General features: G+C 41.1%; 3 protein-coding genes across 3 annotated transcripts; all 3 read left to right on the top strand.

The window, feature by feature from the left end:
- Window positions 1–68: 68 nt before the first annotated feature.
- Window positions 69–4,744, top strand: LOC125769461 (glutathione S-transferase). Its single transcript, XM_049438195.1, has 7 exons — window positions 69–193; window positions 940–1,094; window positions 2,055–2,222; window positions 2,606–2,748; window positions 2,858–3,023; window positions 3,785–3,952; window positions 4,027–4,744. The coding sequence occupies exons 2-7, from the start codon at window positions 962–964 to the stop codon at window positions 4,335–4,337; spliced, it is 1,089 nt and encodes a 362-aa protein (XP_049294152.1). The 5' UTR covers window positions 69–193; window positions 940–961; the 3' UTR covers window positions 4,338–4,744.
- A 1,398-nt stretch (window positions 4,745–6,142) lies between these two features.
- Window positions 6,143–7,996, top strand: LOC125767779 (enoyl-CoA hydratase domain-containing protein 3, mitochondrial). Its single transcript, XM_049434673.1, has 3 exons — window positions 6,143–6,231; window positions 6,293–6,717; window positions 7,460–7,996. The coding sequence occupies exons 1-3, from the start codon at window positions 6,202–6,204 to the stop codon at window positions 7,839–7,841; spliced, it is 837 nt and encodes a 278-aa protein (XP_049290630.1). The 5' UTR covers window positions 6,143–6,201; the 3' UTR covers window positions 7,842–7,996.
- A 2,396-nt stretch (window positions 7,997–10,392) lies between these two features.
- Window positions 10,393–12,060, top strand: LOC125767783 (uncharacterized). The gene is made up of 2 exons (XM_049434680.1): window positions 10,393–10,588; window positions 11,368–12,060. Exon 2 carries the CDS (start codon window positions 11,368–11,370, stop codon window positions 11,824–11,826), a length of 459 nt encoding a protein of 152 aa, XP_049290637.1. The 5' UTR covers window positions 10,393–10,588; the 3' UTR covers window positions 11,827–12,060.
- Window positions 12,061–20,483: the final 8,423 nt, after the last annotated feature.

Here is a 20,483-nt window from a genome sequence, read left to right as displayed (position 1 = left end):
CACACAATACGTAGATAAGGTTGAACGTCTGATCAACCACCACATGTAACACGGCGACGAGTGTGCGCAATAAAAGTTGTTCCGAATATGCACGAATACTACACTACCGGGTGCCTGTTTGGGGATAAATAAGCGTGTGGTACGTGCGCTTGTTTTAGTCTGACCATATTCTTAGCTCAAGTTCGATCAACAGGTAAGAAAGGGCGTGTTCAAGCAGGGAGGCATAAAAGATGCTACCGGTGAAAAATTGTGCAAAACCAGACCCTTTACGATATATGAAATCAAACGATCATTAAAACGCTTGGCAGTGTTAAGTGGTGAAGAAATGTTTCGTTTGTTCTGAGTTCGATTATAGTGAAGTAGAGTTGCCTCAAGAATTGTGCAAAATATCCGGTTGCAAATACTGCAGAGTGATACGCGCGGACGTCATGGTTAAGAGGAAAAAAGAAGCAAACATCATAATTACATGATCAAGGTTAAATCAATTAGCCATCTAAACTATTGTGCCGGTGTTGTGAAGAGGGTACATTGCCTAGATCCGTTGGTTCTGTATAAAAGAAATCGGATGTGATATTTTTGATTTGTTTAATTCAAGAAAAATAAAATTTTCTTCTTGACATTATTGCAAAATGATGCATAAATACTTATATTTGTTGCGGTAGACAATGGCGATCAACAAAATTATCATCTGTTAGAAGTTTATGAACCGTCGAAAAAATTCTACCAAAAAAAAACAACAAAAAACCGAGCTCCATTTAAGAAGAAAGGATAGAAGAACAAAACGAGTATTTGTTTGATATAGACACAGCTTTTTATAAAAAAAAAACATTAGTACAGTTTACAATGTGTAATGAAAGATAACAAACACGCGTTTCATATTGTTTTGCTAGCGCTCTCCATAAGTAGTAACATTTATTTTAAACATTTCTTCACCTAAAGATCTTCACCTACCGTTAACATCATGCCGGATTACAAGGTGTATTACTTCAACGTGAAAGCTTTGGGCGAACCTCTGCGATTCCTGCTGTCCTACGGAAATCTACCGTTCGATGATGTGAGGATCACCCGCGAAGAATGGCCAGCACTCAAGCCAAGTGAGTCAACTTACAAGCTCTAAAATCTGCTTTTTTCCCGTACAATACCGTTAGCTTTTATGCACTAGAGTATATTTTTAAAATTGTATATTTCATCCGATCGATAGCACATCGATGTCTCATGATTATTTAATTTCGTCCGTAACCTTTGCATGCTTTACCTACTTACCGCCCGCTACAAAACGGCTCCTTGCGTGCTTTCCCAACCATACATATTCCCGTGATGAAAAGACTGATGTCACGATTGGTGGCACAGTTTGAATTGACCTTCTAACCGAGATAGTTAGAATAGTATTCGTTGTGTCGTATTCTGCGAAACCGTCATTGTCGTCGATTGATGTACTATAATTTTAGCCATCGATTGATCCCATTCGAACCTAATGCGTACTCGTCTTGTTTCGGTAACTGTTGGCGGTGATGAGGTTCAGCTAAAATAACTCACGAAGATCACGTGGAATGTGATTAACCTGGTTTAGTTTATGTACGTATCAGTTTGCGTATGTTTTATGTTGTTAACCACCTGTGTTAAATGCAGCAAAGAAAACGAATGTGTTGTAATTAGAAAGTACAAAGCCTAAACAGCTTTTAGGTTAAGTTTGAATTTTAATATTGGCTGGATTTTGAACCCTTTACATTTCGATATGCGATTTTACATTCAATCAAAGGCACATGCACACACTAAACCGAGATAATCGGAAAACTTCTATCGTAAGCAGCTGAATCTGAAATGTACTGTAAAATGTGTTTATTTTTTTGCAGTTCTATTATTTTACAATTTTTGTTTTTGGGAAGCGAAGGTGTCCGTTTGACATAAAATTTTCCTCCTTTTTTTAGTTCGCTTTATTCATTCATCCATTTTCACCGCGATTTTAATTCGTATATGCCATCGATATCTTCACGAATCGTGCAAAGGGTCTCATTCCAGTTACCATGAACCAACAATTCCATCTTTCGTTTCAGCAATGCCGATGGGTCAGATGCCGGTGCTGGAGGTTGACGGCAAAAAAGTGCACCAATCGGTCGCAATGTCCCGCTATTTGGCCAACCAGGTCGGTTTGGCCGGCGCTGACGATTGGGAGAACTTGATGATTGACACCGTGGTCGACACGGTGAACGATTTCCGTCTAAGTAAGCGTTCGCTTATACGGTGTCCCTGATTTTTCCGAAGGCACTTCCGAAGTGCCCTCAAATTGGATGGATCATTCTACCGGCCAGATGTTTGCAATCCTTTTTGAGAGGACGTTTTGTAGCTGTAGAAGGTGTGCATAACATTGCAATGTACTGTAGGGACCCGTGCGTGTTGCTCGAGTTCCCAACTTCTTATGATTTGTTTTTCTTGAATATCCATTCTTGAATAACTTAAGCCATTAAGCAACAAACGTTTTCGAACGAAAAGGATGCAAAAAAGATTAGACAAAAAAATGGCCGATTGAATCATTCCTACCAGAAGGGACAGCTAGCTGTACAATTCCCAAACTGAATCTCGCCTATTAAAACCTGTAATATTTTAGAGATTGCCGTTGTCTCGTATGAACCGGACGATGATATCAAGGACAAGAAATTGGTTACTTTGAACACCGAGGTCATTCCATTCTATCTGGAGAAGCTGGACGACATTGCACGCGAAAATAATGGATACCTGGCAAATTCTAAAGTAAATGCTCTATCGAACAGCCAGTTCGATTGCAGACTCGGGCAAATCGCATGCTAAAATTCACCATTATCAACTCTCTATCTTTTTCTTTTCCCCCTCTGTTTTCCAGCTGAGTTGGGCCGACATTTATTTCACCGCAATTTTGGACTATTTGAACTACATGACCAAGTCTGATCTGGTCGCGAATCATCCGAATCTGCAGAAAGTGGTTGACAACGTCACATCGATCGAATCCATTCGAAACTGGATTGATAAACGACCAAAGACTGAGATCTAAATCGGCAACACATGTCTGATATCAGATTGCATGATGCCTCTACGAACTGTGTCATCGATATACATTCAAAGTATACTCCCTGAATCGATTGCACTATCGCGAGGCACTCAAAAAGTTCAGAACGTTTATATGAAAAGAGTCATGCGACGAAGTAACTGAAATATATTAAAAAAAAAGAGATGGAAATAAACCTGTCCGTGATGGGATGGACAAATAAGACCTGTAAAAACAAATTTGCCCTCCTCGTGAGTGCAAAGAAGCATGTAGAAAAAATCAAAAGATCGTTCCGTTTTCCTTGCTGCAGTTCCATAGGTTGCCATAGTTCGTTTCATAATCTTATCTACTAACAAACCAGTCTACTCGGCCTCGGAGCCTGGTGTGCCGAGTCATGCAAGCTTCGTGTTGATAGATCCTTCTTCTGTGTTGTTATTTCAAATTTGTTGATATGTGTGGTTCCTTTGCTGTATCATTTCTATTCACGCGTCATATAGTTTTGTGATAAGATGTATTTTTTTCATTCTATTTCTTTTACCTTCACTGTGGATTCAAGATTCAGCTGCTTATCTCAAATAAACACAACTGAAACAAACATTACATAAAAATTTGTACGATGTTTAAGCAAACGAAAAATTGAACGCAACAAAATTCACATCCCGTACAAATCCAGCTACTATTAAAATTTAAAACCGCTATTTCTCTTTTTCTCTTTCCCTTTCGTCTGCCCGTTACCCGTCCAATGGTCCGTGTTTCTTTTTCTAGCAATGCCCATGGGCCAGATGCCGGTGTTGGAGGTCGATGGTAAGCGTGTTCATCAATCGTTGGCCATGTGTCGATATGTAGCCAAGCAGATCAATTTGGCCGGCGATAATCCGCTAGAGGCACTGCAAATCGATGCAATTGTTGATACGATCAATGACTTCCGTCTAAGTAAGTACTGATCGACACTTGCATACGAACCGGCGATCATACAAATGATGATTGATTTCATTCTCTCTTCGTAGAAATTGCAATTGTTGCCTACGAGCCGGACGATATGGTGAAGGAGAAGAAAATGATCACCCTGAACAACGAAGTGATTCCGTTCTATCTGACTAAGCTGAACGTGATTGCTAAGGAGAACAACGGCCACCTGGTGCTTGGCAAGCCGACCTGGGCTGATGTTTATTTTGCTGGCATCTTAGACTATTTGAACTACCTGACCAAGACCAATCTGCTTGAGAATTTCCCGAACTTGCAGGATGTGGTCAATAAGGTGCTTGACAATGAAAATATTAAGGCTTACATTGCCAAGAGACCTATCACCGAGGTATAGGTGGAATCATAGAGCGTTTTTACTTGCAGAGTAATATTCTTTTTGTTTTAATGCAATCATTTGAACTTGATTTGATTTTAATTTTGTTCTTTGGTGAACCGATCGCTGGTTCCATTTGTTTCGACAACAAACAATAATTTACTCATTGGTTTCAAGCGTTATGCACTCGTTAAGGCATCTTTAATAACTTTCGCGTGCGTTTTGCATAGCGTATCAGTTTCTACTCCGAAGGATAAGCTTTTTAATCTTGAATAAACGGTCATTTATTCGCGATTTCATTTCATGCATATGTTCACACAAAACATCATAAGTCGTAATAACTGTGTTTCTAGCATACACGCCTAAGCTAAGCTTGATTATGGATAAGTATGACAATAAATGGCTATTCAGAAGGTCGAGATGACAAAGTTTGTAGTTTCATCAGTGAGTACGAGCTAACCAATTACGAAAAAAGAACCAATCTACGTTCCAGAGGGTTTTCTGCCCTTTTTCGTCGTTTAAATGAAACATTGAACCCCTCGGTATAAATGTTTCTGCAACATGTCATCCCAACCGACAAAAAACGCTTAAAACGCTTAGCAACCGACGTCGAAACGACGTCGTTTCGACGTCGAAGGGAAGTACTTTTTCGACGAATATTGTACGTTTATAGTGTCCAGTTCAAAACTTGACGAAATGAGAAAAAAATATACTCATCCCCAACCCCACCACCCCTTATGCTCACTCTCACGCTCCTCACTCTGCTTCCTCATTCTCCTTCACCTACGCCTGTTATGTTATTTTTAACTCTAACTAAAACTTTTTCTATATACTCCTATCTTGTGTTTCATATTGGATTTGATCAAAGGCCCCACATGTTGGTTCTAATGCATTTATTGATTTGAATACGCTGCTTCATAGAGAAGGGTGATGAAAATGAGCGGTTTGTATATTTCAAAGCAAGAGCACCGCACAACACAAGAAGAAGCACGCCTGCTGCAACATTATTTCAAAAGATGAATGAACGTTGAATTCAATGCAGGAATTTGAAACTAATTTCGGGTTCGATGAATATAACCGAACCTGAATCTCGAAATGGCAAACATTGTGTAACGATTGTGTTTTTAGTTGCCAATGTTAGATATGTATTAAATAATGAATAATTGTATACACGGTAAACAATGTAAAAACATATTTATTTTTCTTTCCTTCTGTCTTTTCAATACAACCGTATCTCTTGAACCCATAGAAAAAAATAAATACTGTTTCGTGTCGTACTGACGTTGTATTTTTTTTCTGTGAACGCACACACCACCGTTTCTGATACGCAAGCACTTTCTACCATCGTTAATGAATGTTATCCGTGATTTGTTTCGGGTTTGCGAATATATTTCGGGAAGGTATCCATTTTCGTCCACCACACTGGTCGTTCCTGGATGAATTCGTTTTTGATCCTGAAGAATATTACATCTTTTAAATGCAGTGCATCTCACTTTTGCCGATGCCGACGCATCGGAATGATTTTTGCACACTTTTGACTATTTAGCACTTATTTTCTCCATTATCTGAATCGCTACTGTTTCAGGAATTGTTGATAAAACGCAACAACTACACAAATGGCTAGAAAAAAAACTAAATAAATGTAATAGTTTCTGTACCATTTCTGTGGGAACCGAACAACCAACGTATTCTACCATCAAAACAATAGTTGCGTTAGCGCACCAAACAGCCTACATAGATTAAACGCTTGAAATGTACATGTGTGTGTGAGCCGTAGAGCAAATGACATTTCAACTCGTCGTATATCGCTTGCTCTGTCGCTTGGGATATGCTTCTGTCGTAAGCAGAACGGTTCACAGAGACCAATTGACCCGATGATCGCAAAATGATAACAAAGATCGGAAGCGTTTTGTTGGTAAGTTTTGCAAGTGTTGCCTATCGCTGTACGAAACTGATACAAACCTTATATCCTACAGACAAAGTTTCATCCAATCAGTGTCTTACAAAGACCCCTGTCGACATACACGTTTAAAGATGGAATTGGCACTATTTTGTTGGACAATGAGAAAACGCGCAACTCACTTTCGCTGGACATGATGAACAGTATTCATAGGCATATCGTTAGCAATCAGAACGACGTCGAACTGCGATGTATCGTTTTAGCAGCCCAAGGCCGTGTTTTTTCAGCCGGACATAATCTAAAAGAGTTAACCGCTGAACATGGAGCCGATCGCCATAAGCAAGTGTTTCACAAATGTTCGGAATTGATCGATGCCATCCGGTTAGCGCCGGTTCCTATCATTGCCAAAGTTGATGGCTTAGCTGCCGCAGCTGGATGTCAGCTGGTAGCGTCCTGTGATATGGCGGTTTGCAGTGATATAAGCACATTCTCAACTCCCGGGTAAGATTAACACGTTGTGTGCCACGCTTATTTTGGTGATGTTTCCTAGCAGGCCACGGCGTTTTTGTTTACAAATTGACTGTCTATCATTTTTGATAGACATGGCCCCCCAGGAAATGTAAATTTCAAACTGTTATTTCTCCGCGGAGATACCACATTTTTACAAAAAACCTTCGGCAAATATGCAGATTAGACTATAATGAACCTAATTAGATAGTTGGTTTTCAGAAACCCTTAGTAAATTAATTTATATAAGTATATTTTTGGGATGCCTTTTTTCGAAAAATCTGACGTTTTGTTCATATTGCTATCTCTTGTGAAGCGGCGTTCCATCGTCTGTTGTTCAAGCATATATTTGTCTCACTCGCACTGCAGACGATCAAACGGCGCGACATAAGAGATAGCAATATGAACAAAACGTTAAGATTTTTCGAAAAAAGGCATCCCAAAAATATACTTTTATAAATTGATGGACTGAAGATTTGCGAAAACCAACTATGTAATTAGTTTCATAAAAGTCTTATCTTAATATTTGCCGAAGGTTGTAAGTAGAAAAGTGCAGCCACCGCGGAAAAATAACAGTTTTAAAATGACGACTACTGTCTATCAAAAATGATAGACATGGCCCCCAAGGAAACTTCACTGTCTATCAAAAATGATAGACATGGCACACAACGTGTTAAGTGAATAATGCTATCTACCCGTACATATCCTTTCTCACGATGCGTACATTGTTTATTAGTGCCAGCTTTGGTATATTTTGTTCCACACCTGGAGTCGCGGTGGTGCGAGCCATTCCTCGCATGAGAGCAGCCTATATGCTATTTACTGGGCTTCCTATTACCGCAAACGAAGCTCTAGAAGCAGGACTTGTAAGTAAAGTAGTTCCGAAAAATCAGCTCAACGAAGAGGTTGACAACATTTGTAAAGCCATATCATCGAAAAGTCGTGCTGTGATTGCACTTGGTAAGACATTTTTTTATAAACAAATAGCAATGGACGTTTCTACAGCGTATGAGCACGGTGAACAAATAATGGTTGATAATTTAGCAACAGTCGATGGACGGGAGGGCATCAAGAGCTTTGTTGAAAAGCGTCCGCCTCAATGGAGCCACAAGGAATAAAACAGTAGCTCAAAAGACCTACTCGCTGCATTTAGCCTGGTACTCGTATATTAAGCCTGTACACAGCGTCCCAATGTTTTATACTTAGACATGAATAAGCAATAAATCTTAGTGCAATCACTCAAGCTTGCCTGATGATAAACAGCAAAATCCAAGCATGAGGATTTAAAAGATTGTATACCCACATATCGCTATCCGAAATAGATCAACTAATGCTTTATTAGTAATAATTATTCATATCTTGAAGAAGATAACGGAGCAGTAATATCATTTGTGCCATAATTGGTTACAAAATCGCACAACACAACACAGTACAATTAATGACGTCAATAGGAGTGTCTACACAGGCCCCCTGTTGACGGTTCCTGACTACCCTATATGTATAGCAAAAACAATAATTTTTATAATAGGTAAACAGGATTCTATGCTTACGGCACAAGGATATATGGCCAGTAGTTGCCGATCCAAGATCCTTAGAGGAAGTTGAGCGGTTTTCCGGCTCAGACCAGCGGAGTAGCTAAGGAAGGCCCAGGAAGCTGGATTCTTTAGCCATACCGAGGGAATACCTCACAGAGAAGAAGAAGAAGAAGAATGCTTACGGCACGTTTAAGCAAAACAACGCTTTACTGATTGCTACTCCGAATGCAGCGTATGTATTCTAATGTGGATCGCAGGTATAATTTCCGAATACTTTTTCACTTCGCGAAAGATGGTATAGCTCCCGAACACTTTTCGCTTCGCGATTTGTGGACGCATCCAGGACAGGACCCAATTTTTTTGAAATTTTGCATGACTTCGGCTTTTTTGGACGTCTCATGAGTAGTGTTGGGTAATGTGCTGCTGTGCACACAGTGCGCAGCACAGCACACCTATTATTGTGCTAGCACACAGCACACCTAGAACAGAGCTAGCACATTGCCAGCACACTGCAGTACACTGGAAGTATAGTGCTAGCACACGGTTGTGGAGTACCCAAACTAATTCCCCCCTCCCCCGGTCATCGCAACTACAAATTTATCGCCCGGTGTTCATTAGTTAGGGCCCAAAATGTGGTAAAAATAACGAGTGGAAATGAAACATTTGCTTATTTTATAAGCGACTGCTACGGCTCCAGACGGCTCCGACGGCTCCGGAGGGTTCCGGACGACTCCGACGATTCCGACGGCTCTGGACGGCTCCGACGGCTCTGGACGGTTCCGGGCGGCTCCAGGCGGAATCGTGGTTTTAACCTAGCCGGAATTGGAGCCGGAGTTGCTATGCTCGGAAGCGGTTCGGAGCCGTGGGTGCGATTCAGAGAACCCATCATTAGTGTACGGGCGCTTGCACGATCCTTACGGGTGAATGTTTAATGCCGGTGAATGAGTCCAAGTGGAAAGCAACACGTCCGCAGCGTACGGGTGAATGATGATCCTTTGGATCAATGGTCAATGTGGAAAGCTACAAGACCGCTCGCAGCGTACGGTGTTATGGTCGCGGTGGTCGTAACGTAGCGTGCAAAAGCGCGTTCAGTTTTCTTCATTTATTTGTATTAAAATTATTATTTATTTACAAACGACCGATTACAATATGTTGGCCACACTTTAGGCTAATAGTTGCAAGATTTTCCCGTGTGGTATTTTGATAAAATAATACTAAAATTCAATGACAAAAACAAGGTATCTTTCGCTACAATTCTATGCCTTGCTTTAGCTATTTCCTCGCGGCCGTATGTAACGTACTGGCTCTGGTTTTTAGCGAATAACTAAAAAACTTGAAGAGCTAGACGAAAATGATGTTCTACAAAGTTGTAAAGAATAACATTTCGTATCTTTTTAAGATGTTTGCAGATTTTTACACAGTTAATTAACCATGTTATTTTGATTAAATATATCGGGGTTTGCTTCAGCGTCACAAATTTAATTTTTAAATTTATTCAAACATACGATTTGGATAAAGGTGTAAAGGACAGTGTTAAGCTACTTATGAACAATTGTTTTGAAAATTTTAGGGCTTCTGAACAGCTTTTAAATTGATCGTTCACTGCCTCTAGTACCATCGTGCGACACCTAATCGACGCATCCTTTTACATTCATATCCTTTACCTATGTACCCGAACGCATCACTGGTACGCGAGTTGGTGTTTAACCGGTAAGCATTTCTTGGCCAAGCAATGCCTTGTGGTATGACTCAATTCTCATCAGAGGTATTCGGTTTCCCCTAGTCGCACCTACATAGCATCCTGTGTTCATTACCTCCCTACAAAAAACCAGTAACACCTTCCGCATAGGCGCGTAGCGACAACGAACAGTGCTAGTTACCTGTCGTCTGTCTGAACGCTCATGGGCAAAAATTAGCACGTGTAGCACCTACCTCGTAGTTCTGTGTGTTTAAAGAAATTTTCCATAAAACCACACCTTAAGGAAAGTTAAAAAGGACCAAACATCGGTCTAATATTTTTTATCGGAACGGCTGTATGGTAGGAAACAAACCTGTTATGCAATATTTTTTTCCCAAAAATGCCTAAAAGCACGAAAGAATTATTTTTTGCATCATACGTGCAGTGAAATCTGTAGAGTATTGGACTATAGGAGGTAAACTCTAGTAACATTAAGCCGACTGCTTGAGAGCGGGTTGTAAACGACGGACTTGGGGGAATGTAGGATTAGCGGCAGTTGGATGCCAACAGTCGCCACGAGAGGATACATTACCGTGATATACGAATACAAATAAAGAGAACTCTACAATTGGCGCAGCCGGTAGGATCGACGGTGAGTGTGAAAAGAAACCGTTTAATTTAGCGAGTTATATGTGTTTGCAAGCGAAGAATTGCAGTGACTTCCAAACGATTTTCTTGTCGCATTTCTTGGAAACCGTGTTTAGTAAATAGGACGAAATCTGAGACCAGAGTAGATAAATGTAATGAACTCATCTATATGTGGCGTGGGGTAAGGCACACACACAGAAAAAAGAATAAAGAGAAGGAAAGAAAGAACAAACGCGAGTCCGGTAGCAATACCGCAGCGCACATTAAAAAAAGAGAAGGAAAGAGAAAAGAAAAAAAAGCGAGTCCGGTAGCAACACCGTAGCGCACACTAAGAAACAAAATAGAAGATGCGAGACCGGTAGCAACACCGTAGCGCACACTAAGAAACAAAATGGAAAATGCGAGTCCGGTAGCAACACCGTAGCGCACATTAAAAAAAAAAAGAAAAGAGAAAGAAAAAGCGAGTCCGGTAGCAACACCGTAGCGCACACTAAGAAACAAAAAAAATGCGAGACCGGTAATACTCCGCAGCGCACACTAAAAGGAAAGAACAAATACGAGTCCAGTTGAGCACCGCAGTGCACATTAAGAAAAAACTGATCCATGGCTATATAAATTGGCCGATTAAAAAGAAAATTAAAGGTGGACAGTGGTAGATAACTTGCAAAGACATAACGGAAAAACTCGCAAAATAGTGGTTCATAAAATTCCTTCAGGGTGGTTAGATCAAGTAGCATATTTTAAGTAAGAAGCATACATTAATAATTGTGCTTTCACTAACAGATGGACAATAAGCAGAACTTTCCGTTGGAACCGTTCAACGACGCTGTTGACACATCAGGACTACGTAGAGAATGGGAGGAATGGCACCGGGCATGCGAGATCGTAATAGAGTTGAAGCGGTTGGAATCACAGCACGAGAAGCTTCTTTTCATGCTTGCAAAGGGCGGTAGAGGCTTACAACGGATTTACCACCATCTTGCGCCGGTAACGGGGGAAATACACCCGGAGCCTCCTAAAGTACCAATGGCTCCCCAAGAGACTCCTGAGTACGACAACGCCGTCAAACGCCTCAACGCATTCTTTGTAGGGAAGCGAAATGAGCGGGTGGAGTTGGAGATTTTCCGATCGCTATCCCAAAAACACGGGGAAACCTTCAATCGTTATATGTTGAGATTACGTACGCAGGCTGCTTGTTGCGACTTTAAGATCGTGAAGAAAAAGAAATCTTACATCAAATAACGGTAGGGGCAAGCGATGAAAGGGTACGCGACAAAGGTATCGAAGGCACAATGGACCTTGACAGTCTGATCAACTATGCCATGAATCGAGAGGTGATACTAAAGCAAAAAGAGAAAGCACACCCAATGCGACAAGAAGATGCAGTAGTGGCATGGATCAATCGGAACACGAACAAGAAGACGACATCACAAAGAAATTATTCCTCGCAAAAGGTTAACCGTACATCTCAAGAATGCAGCAGATGCGGAAAACTGGGACATTTCGCAAGGAAGTGTGCAGGCAATCGATACACACCAAGAACGAGTCGGTTTTCTTGGAAAAGATCGGAAGTTGCCAACGCCTTGCTCGATGACGGGGATGTTGCAGAGCAAGGAAGGCTTTGTGGATATCGTAAGGACTGCGCATCACCCAAGGTAGAATGATGTTGTTTTTTTTATTGTTTCCTTTTGTTATTTTTCTATATCTACATAGTACATTTCTTATACTAAAATAATAATGAACACTAATAGAAGTTGGAAGGAATATGGTATCAATGAAATAATTATAAAAAAAATGAACAGCCACTCGCCTAACATTTTATTCTTTTTTTTTTAGCAGCGAGACACAAATTATAATAACGGAATGATTATGGGGTTTATTGATCAACTTGCAGTGGAATTTTTAATCGATTCGGGGGCTATGATCAATACAATCACGGAACAAGTGTGGACTAATTTGGTAAATACTAATGCTAGAATATTCAAGAGAAAATTTCAATGTGACCGGCAGATCACAGCATACGCGACTCAAGAACCACTGCAAGTTTTGACCATTTTTGAGGCTTTTATATCCATCAACGAGAGCAAACCCAAAACATATGCGGAATTCTTCGTCATAAAGGGAGCGCAGAGAAGTCTGCTTAGCAAAAGAACGGCAGAAGAGCTTAAAGTGTTAAAAGTCGGGTTGGAAGTCAATAATATCGGACAGAAAAAAGAACCATTTCCGAAGTTCCCGAACATACTGCTAAAGCTATGCATTGACCACAAAGTAACCCCAAAGAAGCTTGCATACCTTCGTATTCCGTTCGCGATGGAGGAGAAGGTTGAGCGGAAACTTCAAGAAATGCTGGATAAGGATATTATTGAACCGGTTATCGGTCCAGCAAGTTGGATATCTCCAATGGTAGTGGTTCCTAAAGGGACTGACGATATCCGGATATGTATCAACATGCGTTATCCAAATACAGCTATCCAACGTGAGCACTATCCACTCCCTATAATTGATACGTTGCTTAACAAACTTAAAGGAGCAGTAATATTTTCTAAATTGGATATAACATCAGCTTACTATCATGTCGAACTACATCCAGACTCAAGGAAGATTACCACGTTCATGACTGGGAAAGGTATAATCGCTATATAAATTCTACTCGTGCAGTAACGCAGCGTTACTGCAGTGTTGTTATAGCTGTTTTTCTAAGGCACTGTTGTAAAACTATAATTTGCACAATATGAAAGCTCAATCAACAAACCCTGTATGTTCACTAGATCGGTATCGTTTTTTGGTTGTTGCACAGGTTCTAAGCCTACTTCAACTTATCAAAATGTGAATCGATACAGTCAAATGCTTAAAACGATGGTTGACGGTAGGACGATGCTAAATATTCCTTAGTAGGCTGGCTCAGCAAATGGTACAAGTGGTGCGGTTTCCAGAGTGTGTTGGCCAAGTGAAAGTATTCAAGAGCGCAAAATGAACCGCATTTTATCACCAGAATATTGAAGCAATATTGCACGAAGATTTGACTTTTTTGAATTGCTGAGCGGGAATTGCTGGATGGTAGTGGCACACGTATCTACACCACAGAACGGGTGATCAAATCCCATCCAGGCCAAACCCCTGTACGCAGGGTTGACTGTCTCGCTACGGCCAGTAACGACTGGCCAAGACTTCTTCAAGTTGTAATGAATTTAAAAAAAAGAGAGTGAACTCAATACCAGGTGAAGATGCCTGTTAAGGATAAAAGCAATAGCTGGTGAAGATGGTGATAATATTACCAGGACCGGGGAACCGGGCCACTGGTACGCAATTGAACATTGCCAATTTTGAAAAACAGTGAAAACATTCATAAATATACTGCGTTAAGCCGATCTCATTCGTTGTCGGTGAGGGGTAAGGAATTTTGGATTTTCTTAGACATTTTATTCAAGAAGTTACTATTTTTTAGGTTACAGGAAACGGAATACATGTCATGCGCTCCGAAAATATTCCTTTTCCGTGGTCGATCCTATAATGACACATTATGAAATCAGGATTGAAGAGACGCCCAGTCTATCTCAAATGTAGTTTTTTCTAGCTTCTATCAAAATCTTCCATACCTGAATTTTCCCTATTTTGGCGATTGTAGTGGAATTATTGTGCGCAATTCCGACTGAGCCAAGTTCATTGCGCAATGGTAAATTAATAGAGATAGTAAATTGGAAACTTTAGATGGTTGAAAAGAAGCAATTCAAAACCACGATGGCCGGGCTAACATTAGCCTTGACCAACTTTGAAATCTGCAAAAAGAACGAATAATTCTTAAATCGGATATCAGTAGCTCGCGATGAAGGGTAAGGAACATTTCGATTTGATAAAAAATATTTTCACAGGTTATATTTTCCTTTGGTTTTTACACCTGATGTTCGAAGCAAATTGCCATATTCAGTCTGTAAGGCTGGATTTCACTGTAAGTACCGTAGTATCGCCAATGTAAGCCGTAACTACATCAGAAAATTTTCAGCTTGATAAAAAAAACTTTTACTAGATGTGACGAAAACTCCATAGAACATACCTCGGCATTACGTAGATCTGTTGTGTAGCCCTGTAACCGGGCCTATTAACTAGTGCAATTTAAAAGACTTATGTTTGGTATTAATTGCGCCCCAGAGATATTTCAAAGGATTATGTGTGAAATGCTTGCCGATGTAGATGGGGTGTTAATTTATATTGATGACATCGTGGTGTGGGGAACGACGCATTTGGAGCATAACACACGACTACGCAAGGTACTTGCTATACTAAAAGAAAATAACGCATTGCTTAACAATGACAAATGCGTATTCAACGTTCCGGAGCTTCAAATATTGGGCTTTAAGATCAATGCACAGGGCATAAGTCCTACGGAAGATAAAATCCTGGCCATACAGAACTTTAGACTACCTGAAACGAAGGAAGAAGTTCGGAGTTTCCTAGGATTAGTCAACTTTGTTGGCCAGTTTATTCCCAATCTGTCATCGAAAACGGAAGCTTTGCGATGCTTTATAAGAGGAGAAGCGGAATCGTTTGGGATGGATCAACAGAAGGCGTTCAACGACCTCCGTAAAGAATTAGCAAGCACGGTCCACCGGCTGGGGTTCTTTGATCCGAATGATGTAACGGAACTATACGTAGACGCATCAGCCGTGGGCCTTGGGGCGGTATTGACCCAGAGGAATAGTCGACATCAATCAAGGATCATCACCTTTGCCTCAAAGGGGCTTACGAAAACGGAAAGAGTGTATCCACAAACCCAGCGAGAAGCTCTGGCAGTCGTGTGGGCCGTTGAAAAACTCCACTACTATCTTTTTGGGAAACGCTTTACGGTGTTTACGGATCACAAGACTCTAGAGTATATCTTTGGTGGCAAACATCAAGAAGGGAAACGGGCTTGCTCCAGAGCGGAAGGATGGGCATTGCGACTACAGCCCTATGACTTTAAAGTGGTACATATCCCAGGGTCCGACAACATCTCGGACATCCTTTCCAGATTGTGTCCACCTGGCAGTACGCCTTTTGACGAGGCTACCGAACACTACGTATGTGAAATCACTACGGAACAGCTAGCCATTACATTAGAGGAAATTAAACAACAAACAGGTATGGACGAGACATTAAAAGCGGTAACCAAGGCTATTGAGACTAAAACATGGCCAGCAACTCTGTTGAGATACCAAGCATTCGCCAGCGAGTTAGGGATAATCAATGGTATAATTGTAAGGAATGATCGCATCATTCTGCCAGAAACTTTACGCCAGCGAGCACTAGAAATTGCACATCGTGGTCATCCTGGAGTGGTGGCGATGAAGAGAAATTTACGAGATAAAATCTGGTGGCCGTATATGGATCGAGACGTGCAAGAGTGGATACAAGAATGCGCTGGCTGTGCTATGGTGAGCCAACAAAATCCTCCGGAACCAATGCAGCGGAAAGAGATGCCCGATAGGGCATGGCAAGAACTGGCAATAGACTTCTTTTCGGCGAAAGAATGTGCCACATTTCTGGTCGTTGTTGACTATTACAGCCGATTCCTTTCTGTCATCGAGATGAAAACCACTAATGCAAACAAAACAATAGAAGCCCTTGAAAGCGTTTTTCGCCATCATACTTACCCGGAAACAATAAGAGCTGACAACGGGCCACCTTTTTCGGGTGAAGAATTTACTAAGTATTGCCAGGGTAAAAATATCCGTCTAGTGCGTACAATCCCGTATTGGCCGCAGATGAACGGATTAGTAGAACGACAAAACCAAGGAATCCTACGAACTCTAAGAATAGCCAAGGCAATGAAAGAAGATTGGAGGAAGGCTATTGACGAATATGTCTACACCTATAACACCACGCCACACTCGGTTACCGGTAAGTCACCAATGGAACTGCTGACTGGAAGACCTGTAAAAGATTTGCTCCCGTCACTAAGAACAGACCCATATTGGTATCGTGATGAAGAAACCAGGGACAGAGATCGCATTAAAAAATGCAAGGAAAGCTTTACGCGGACGCAAGGCGACATGCTACGGAGTCTCAAATAGCGGTAGGAGACCCAGTATTAATTCGCAATCACGAAATGGGGAAACTAGAACCCACTTTTCGGCCAGAACGATACACAGTGGTTCAAAGGAGAGGAACGGACGTAGTAGTCGAAAGTGCAGATGGAGTAAAATACCGCCGGCCTATAGCCCATCTGAAAAGATGGCCGGGGTCACAACATGGGGAGAACATCCCAGAAGTAGTAGACCATGAAGAAAAGACCCAACCACATCACTGCGTAACACCTCCCTTAAAACGCCCTAAGCGGAGTACCAAAGTTCCTGTGAGATATAAGGAATCCGGCATATAAAACATTGGACATTGCACATACAAACAAGAAATCGAGTAAAAAAAAAAAAAAAAAGGTAGGGCTAGGTGAGGGATGTAGAGTATTGGACTATAGGAGGTAAACTCTAGTAACATTAAGCCGACTGCTTGAGAGCGGGTTGTAAACGACGGACTTGGGGGAATGTAGGATTAGCGGCAGTTGGATGCCAACAGTCGCCACGAGAGGATACATTACCGTGATATACGAATACAAATAAAGAGAACTCTACAAAATCCATTCCCATTCAGCTTCATTTATATACGCTACACAACGTACCAGCTCATCGACTGGTCGGATGGCGCAAATGTAAGCATGACTTTCTTCTACACCAATTTCTAATCCAATGTTCTCTATCATTACAGCACAAGCTCCAGCACCTGGAAGAACCGAGCAGAAAAGTAGGTAGGGGAAATAATAACACAGTCGGAATCGTGAGGGATCTCTCAGAAGATTCCTTATTTTTGGTAATGAATTCGACAGTAGCGGAGAAAGACCTCAGCAGATGCAACCCATTCCTAGTACAAAAGATCATCACCAACAGCATTGGCGGTGATTCGGAAACTGTAAGTAGGCTGATAGGAGGGAAACTTCTTATCGAGGTAAGAAACGAAAAGCAGGCAAAAAGGCTGAAAACCATAAAAGCCATACCAGACAAGACTAATGCGATAACGGTCAAGGTGAAAGAACATCCCACGCAAAATATCACGAAGGGAGTCATTGGGAGTCCCGATCTGGTCCATTTAACGGAAAGCGAGGTATTAGCCGGCCTATCTGAACAAATAGTAACAGAGGTAGTAATCATGAAAATGAAAAAAGACAACGCACTGATAAACACCAAAACAACAATGATCTCTTTCAAGTCGACACAGCTGCCAAGGTCGATCAACTTTGGATGGTACCCAATCAGAGTAGAGCCATATGTTGGTTCAGGTCATGCTGTCCTGACGGATCAACCTCGCGTAGTCGAGTTGATCACGCTCCGACAGCATTTGGACCTATAAAAGGACCCCTAGATCATCCTTGGCGTTTAGTAGAGAAAAGAATCTCGTGTGGAATACATAATTAACTGTTTAACAAAGACTGCCCTGTATTCAAGGACGAAATGGAAATGCAAAGGATAAAAACATTAAGCAGAGTATAAGGAACGACAGAGATGATGGGTACGGAGGAAGCCCCATAATAGTAAAGAAAAATCTCAAGTTTGAGCGTTTCACAGCTTATGAGGAAACACGATTCAAACAGCAGCAATAAAATTGCATGAAACAAACCTAGCCATCACAAGCACTTACGTATCCCCCAGAACGAGTCACAACCACTTTACAAAAATATACAGTCAGCTACTTGCACATGTGACAAAAGGGAAATTCTGTGTGATTACAGGAGATTTCAACGCCCACCACACAAACTGGGGAGATCATTACAGTGACAGAAGAGGGAAGATATTAATGGAGGAAACTAATGAGAGAGAAGTTTCCATCTTATACAATAGAAACTGCACGTTCATCTCGACGGACTCGAACAAAAGGGATTCAGTCATAGATTTAATCATCTCGTCAAGTAACCTAATAGGCAAAATCCGAAGAACGGTCCAGAATAATCACAACCAGCAACAGCCAGCACAGAACCATATCAATGGATATACAGCTTGACTCCCCACGAATCCAAAGGAAAGTACCAGTCCTTGGGAGAATATACCAAAATATTAAGGAGATGGACGACACAAACCTAGATTTAAACCTAGCCACCAAAACCATAAATAGTATTATAAAAAAACCAAAGAGTAGAAAAATATCAGCCAAAAGAATGGTGGACAGATGAGTTTCAGTCATTATGGAGAGAAAAATGAAGCAAGAAAAAAATTCAACCGAGCCAAAACAATTGCTAACCACATTGAGTTCAAAAAACATCTGGCTAAATTCAGGTACGCCAAAAAAATTGCAAAAGAACAAGTTGGGAAAACCATCTCGAAGAAATCGACGCCCAGGCGTCTCCACACAAATTGTGGAACCTTATAAAAAATGCAACAACACAGAAACTACCAGGGAAAAAAAACATCGTCCACAAGTCGAAAACGGAAGCAAACAAATTCCTAAATTTGAATTTCAATTCTACAAAGAAGAAACAAGCTATCAAAGCAATTAATGTGATGGCTGACAGGGACCTGATAGATGTTAAGGATTGGCACCGAATTTTAAAAAGGAAGAAAAACACAGCCCCAGCTATAGACGGGATCACGTACAACATTTGGAGGAGCCTAAACGGCAAATTCACTAGACGCACTAGTGAAAAGTATTAACAACATCTGGAGGAAAGGCAAGGATACTAAAAATATGAGAAGGACAAAAATCATAGCCATTCCTAAACCAGGGAAAGACCCCTCGGACGTTCATAATTTCAGACCGATCGCGCTCCTTCCTACACCACTGAAAATTATCAACACAGCAGTGCTAGAGCAGGTGAATCTAACATTAGATAAATATAGATTGCTCCCCGAAACTACTTTTGGTTTCAGGAAGAAAAAATCTACGACCAGTGCCGTAAACCGAATCACGAACACGATTCAGGCAAACAACAGGAAAAAACTGACCACAGCATTTTTGAGTCAGCTCAAAAATGGATAGGGCCGCTGAGAGCCTGCTACCTGCCAGAGGAAGTAGTAGCCTGGATTGGAAACTACCTCAGAAAACGAGTAATTGAACTAAACACTAGCGAGGGTTCAAAGATCACTTTTTAACTTGTACACAAGTGACATTCATGACATGAACGACAACAAAACTAGAGTAGTACAGTATGCAGATGATATCGTGCTATTGGAATCTGGGGTATCATGGAGACATGTAGAGGTGAAACCACGCCGATCGGCGAAATTACTGGCGGACAAAATCAAAGACTTGGAACTCGTGGTTAATAGCGTTAAATGCTCAATGATGTGTTTCCCCAAGCCTGAGCCAAGGTTAAACGTAAAGATTGGCCAAGCAAGAGTCAAAATGTGCAGCTCATACAAATTCCTTGGAGTGACTATAGACCAAAGACTAACATTTAACGATCACATGAAAAATATGATACACAAGGCAAACAACAGACTAAACATTATGAAGATGGTGTGTTCCAGCAGGAAAAACATAAACCCCGAAAAGGCAATACAACTACACAGGGCACTGATCAGGGGAACCATAGAATATGGTCTATCCCTAAGTAGCAACGCCAACAAGGCCACCCACCAAGCGGCAAAGAAGATCATCAATCAATCGCAACGTAAAGCCACTGGGTGCACAAAAACAACACCTATTAACACCTTAATGACAATTGCCGCGGAAACGCCGCTGGAAATAAGGTCAAAATACTTAATGAGCAAAGAGCTTGTAAACAACCTATCATACTCAGCACTAACCAAAGAATCACTACTGAGACAAACTCGATCAACGTCAAGGAGCAAACTAACAGCACAAGCCAAAGTGTATCTTAGTAATGGAGTTATCTTTGATTCAATAGCAAATTTCCAGTACAGCGATGTTGATACAACGAC

This window comes from Anopheles funestus, chromosome 3RL (genome assembly GCF_943734845.2).
Source record: "Anopheles funestus chromosome 3RL, idAnoFuneDA-416_04, whole genome shotgun sequence".
Taxonomy (NCBI): domain Eukaryota; kingdom Metazoa; phylum Arthropoda; class Insecta; order Diptera; family Culicidae; genus Anopheles; species Anopheles funestus.
The sequence above is the reverse complement of the archived record's forward strand: the minus strand, read 5'-3'. Positions and strand labels throughout refer to the sequence as shown.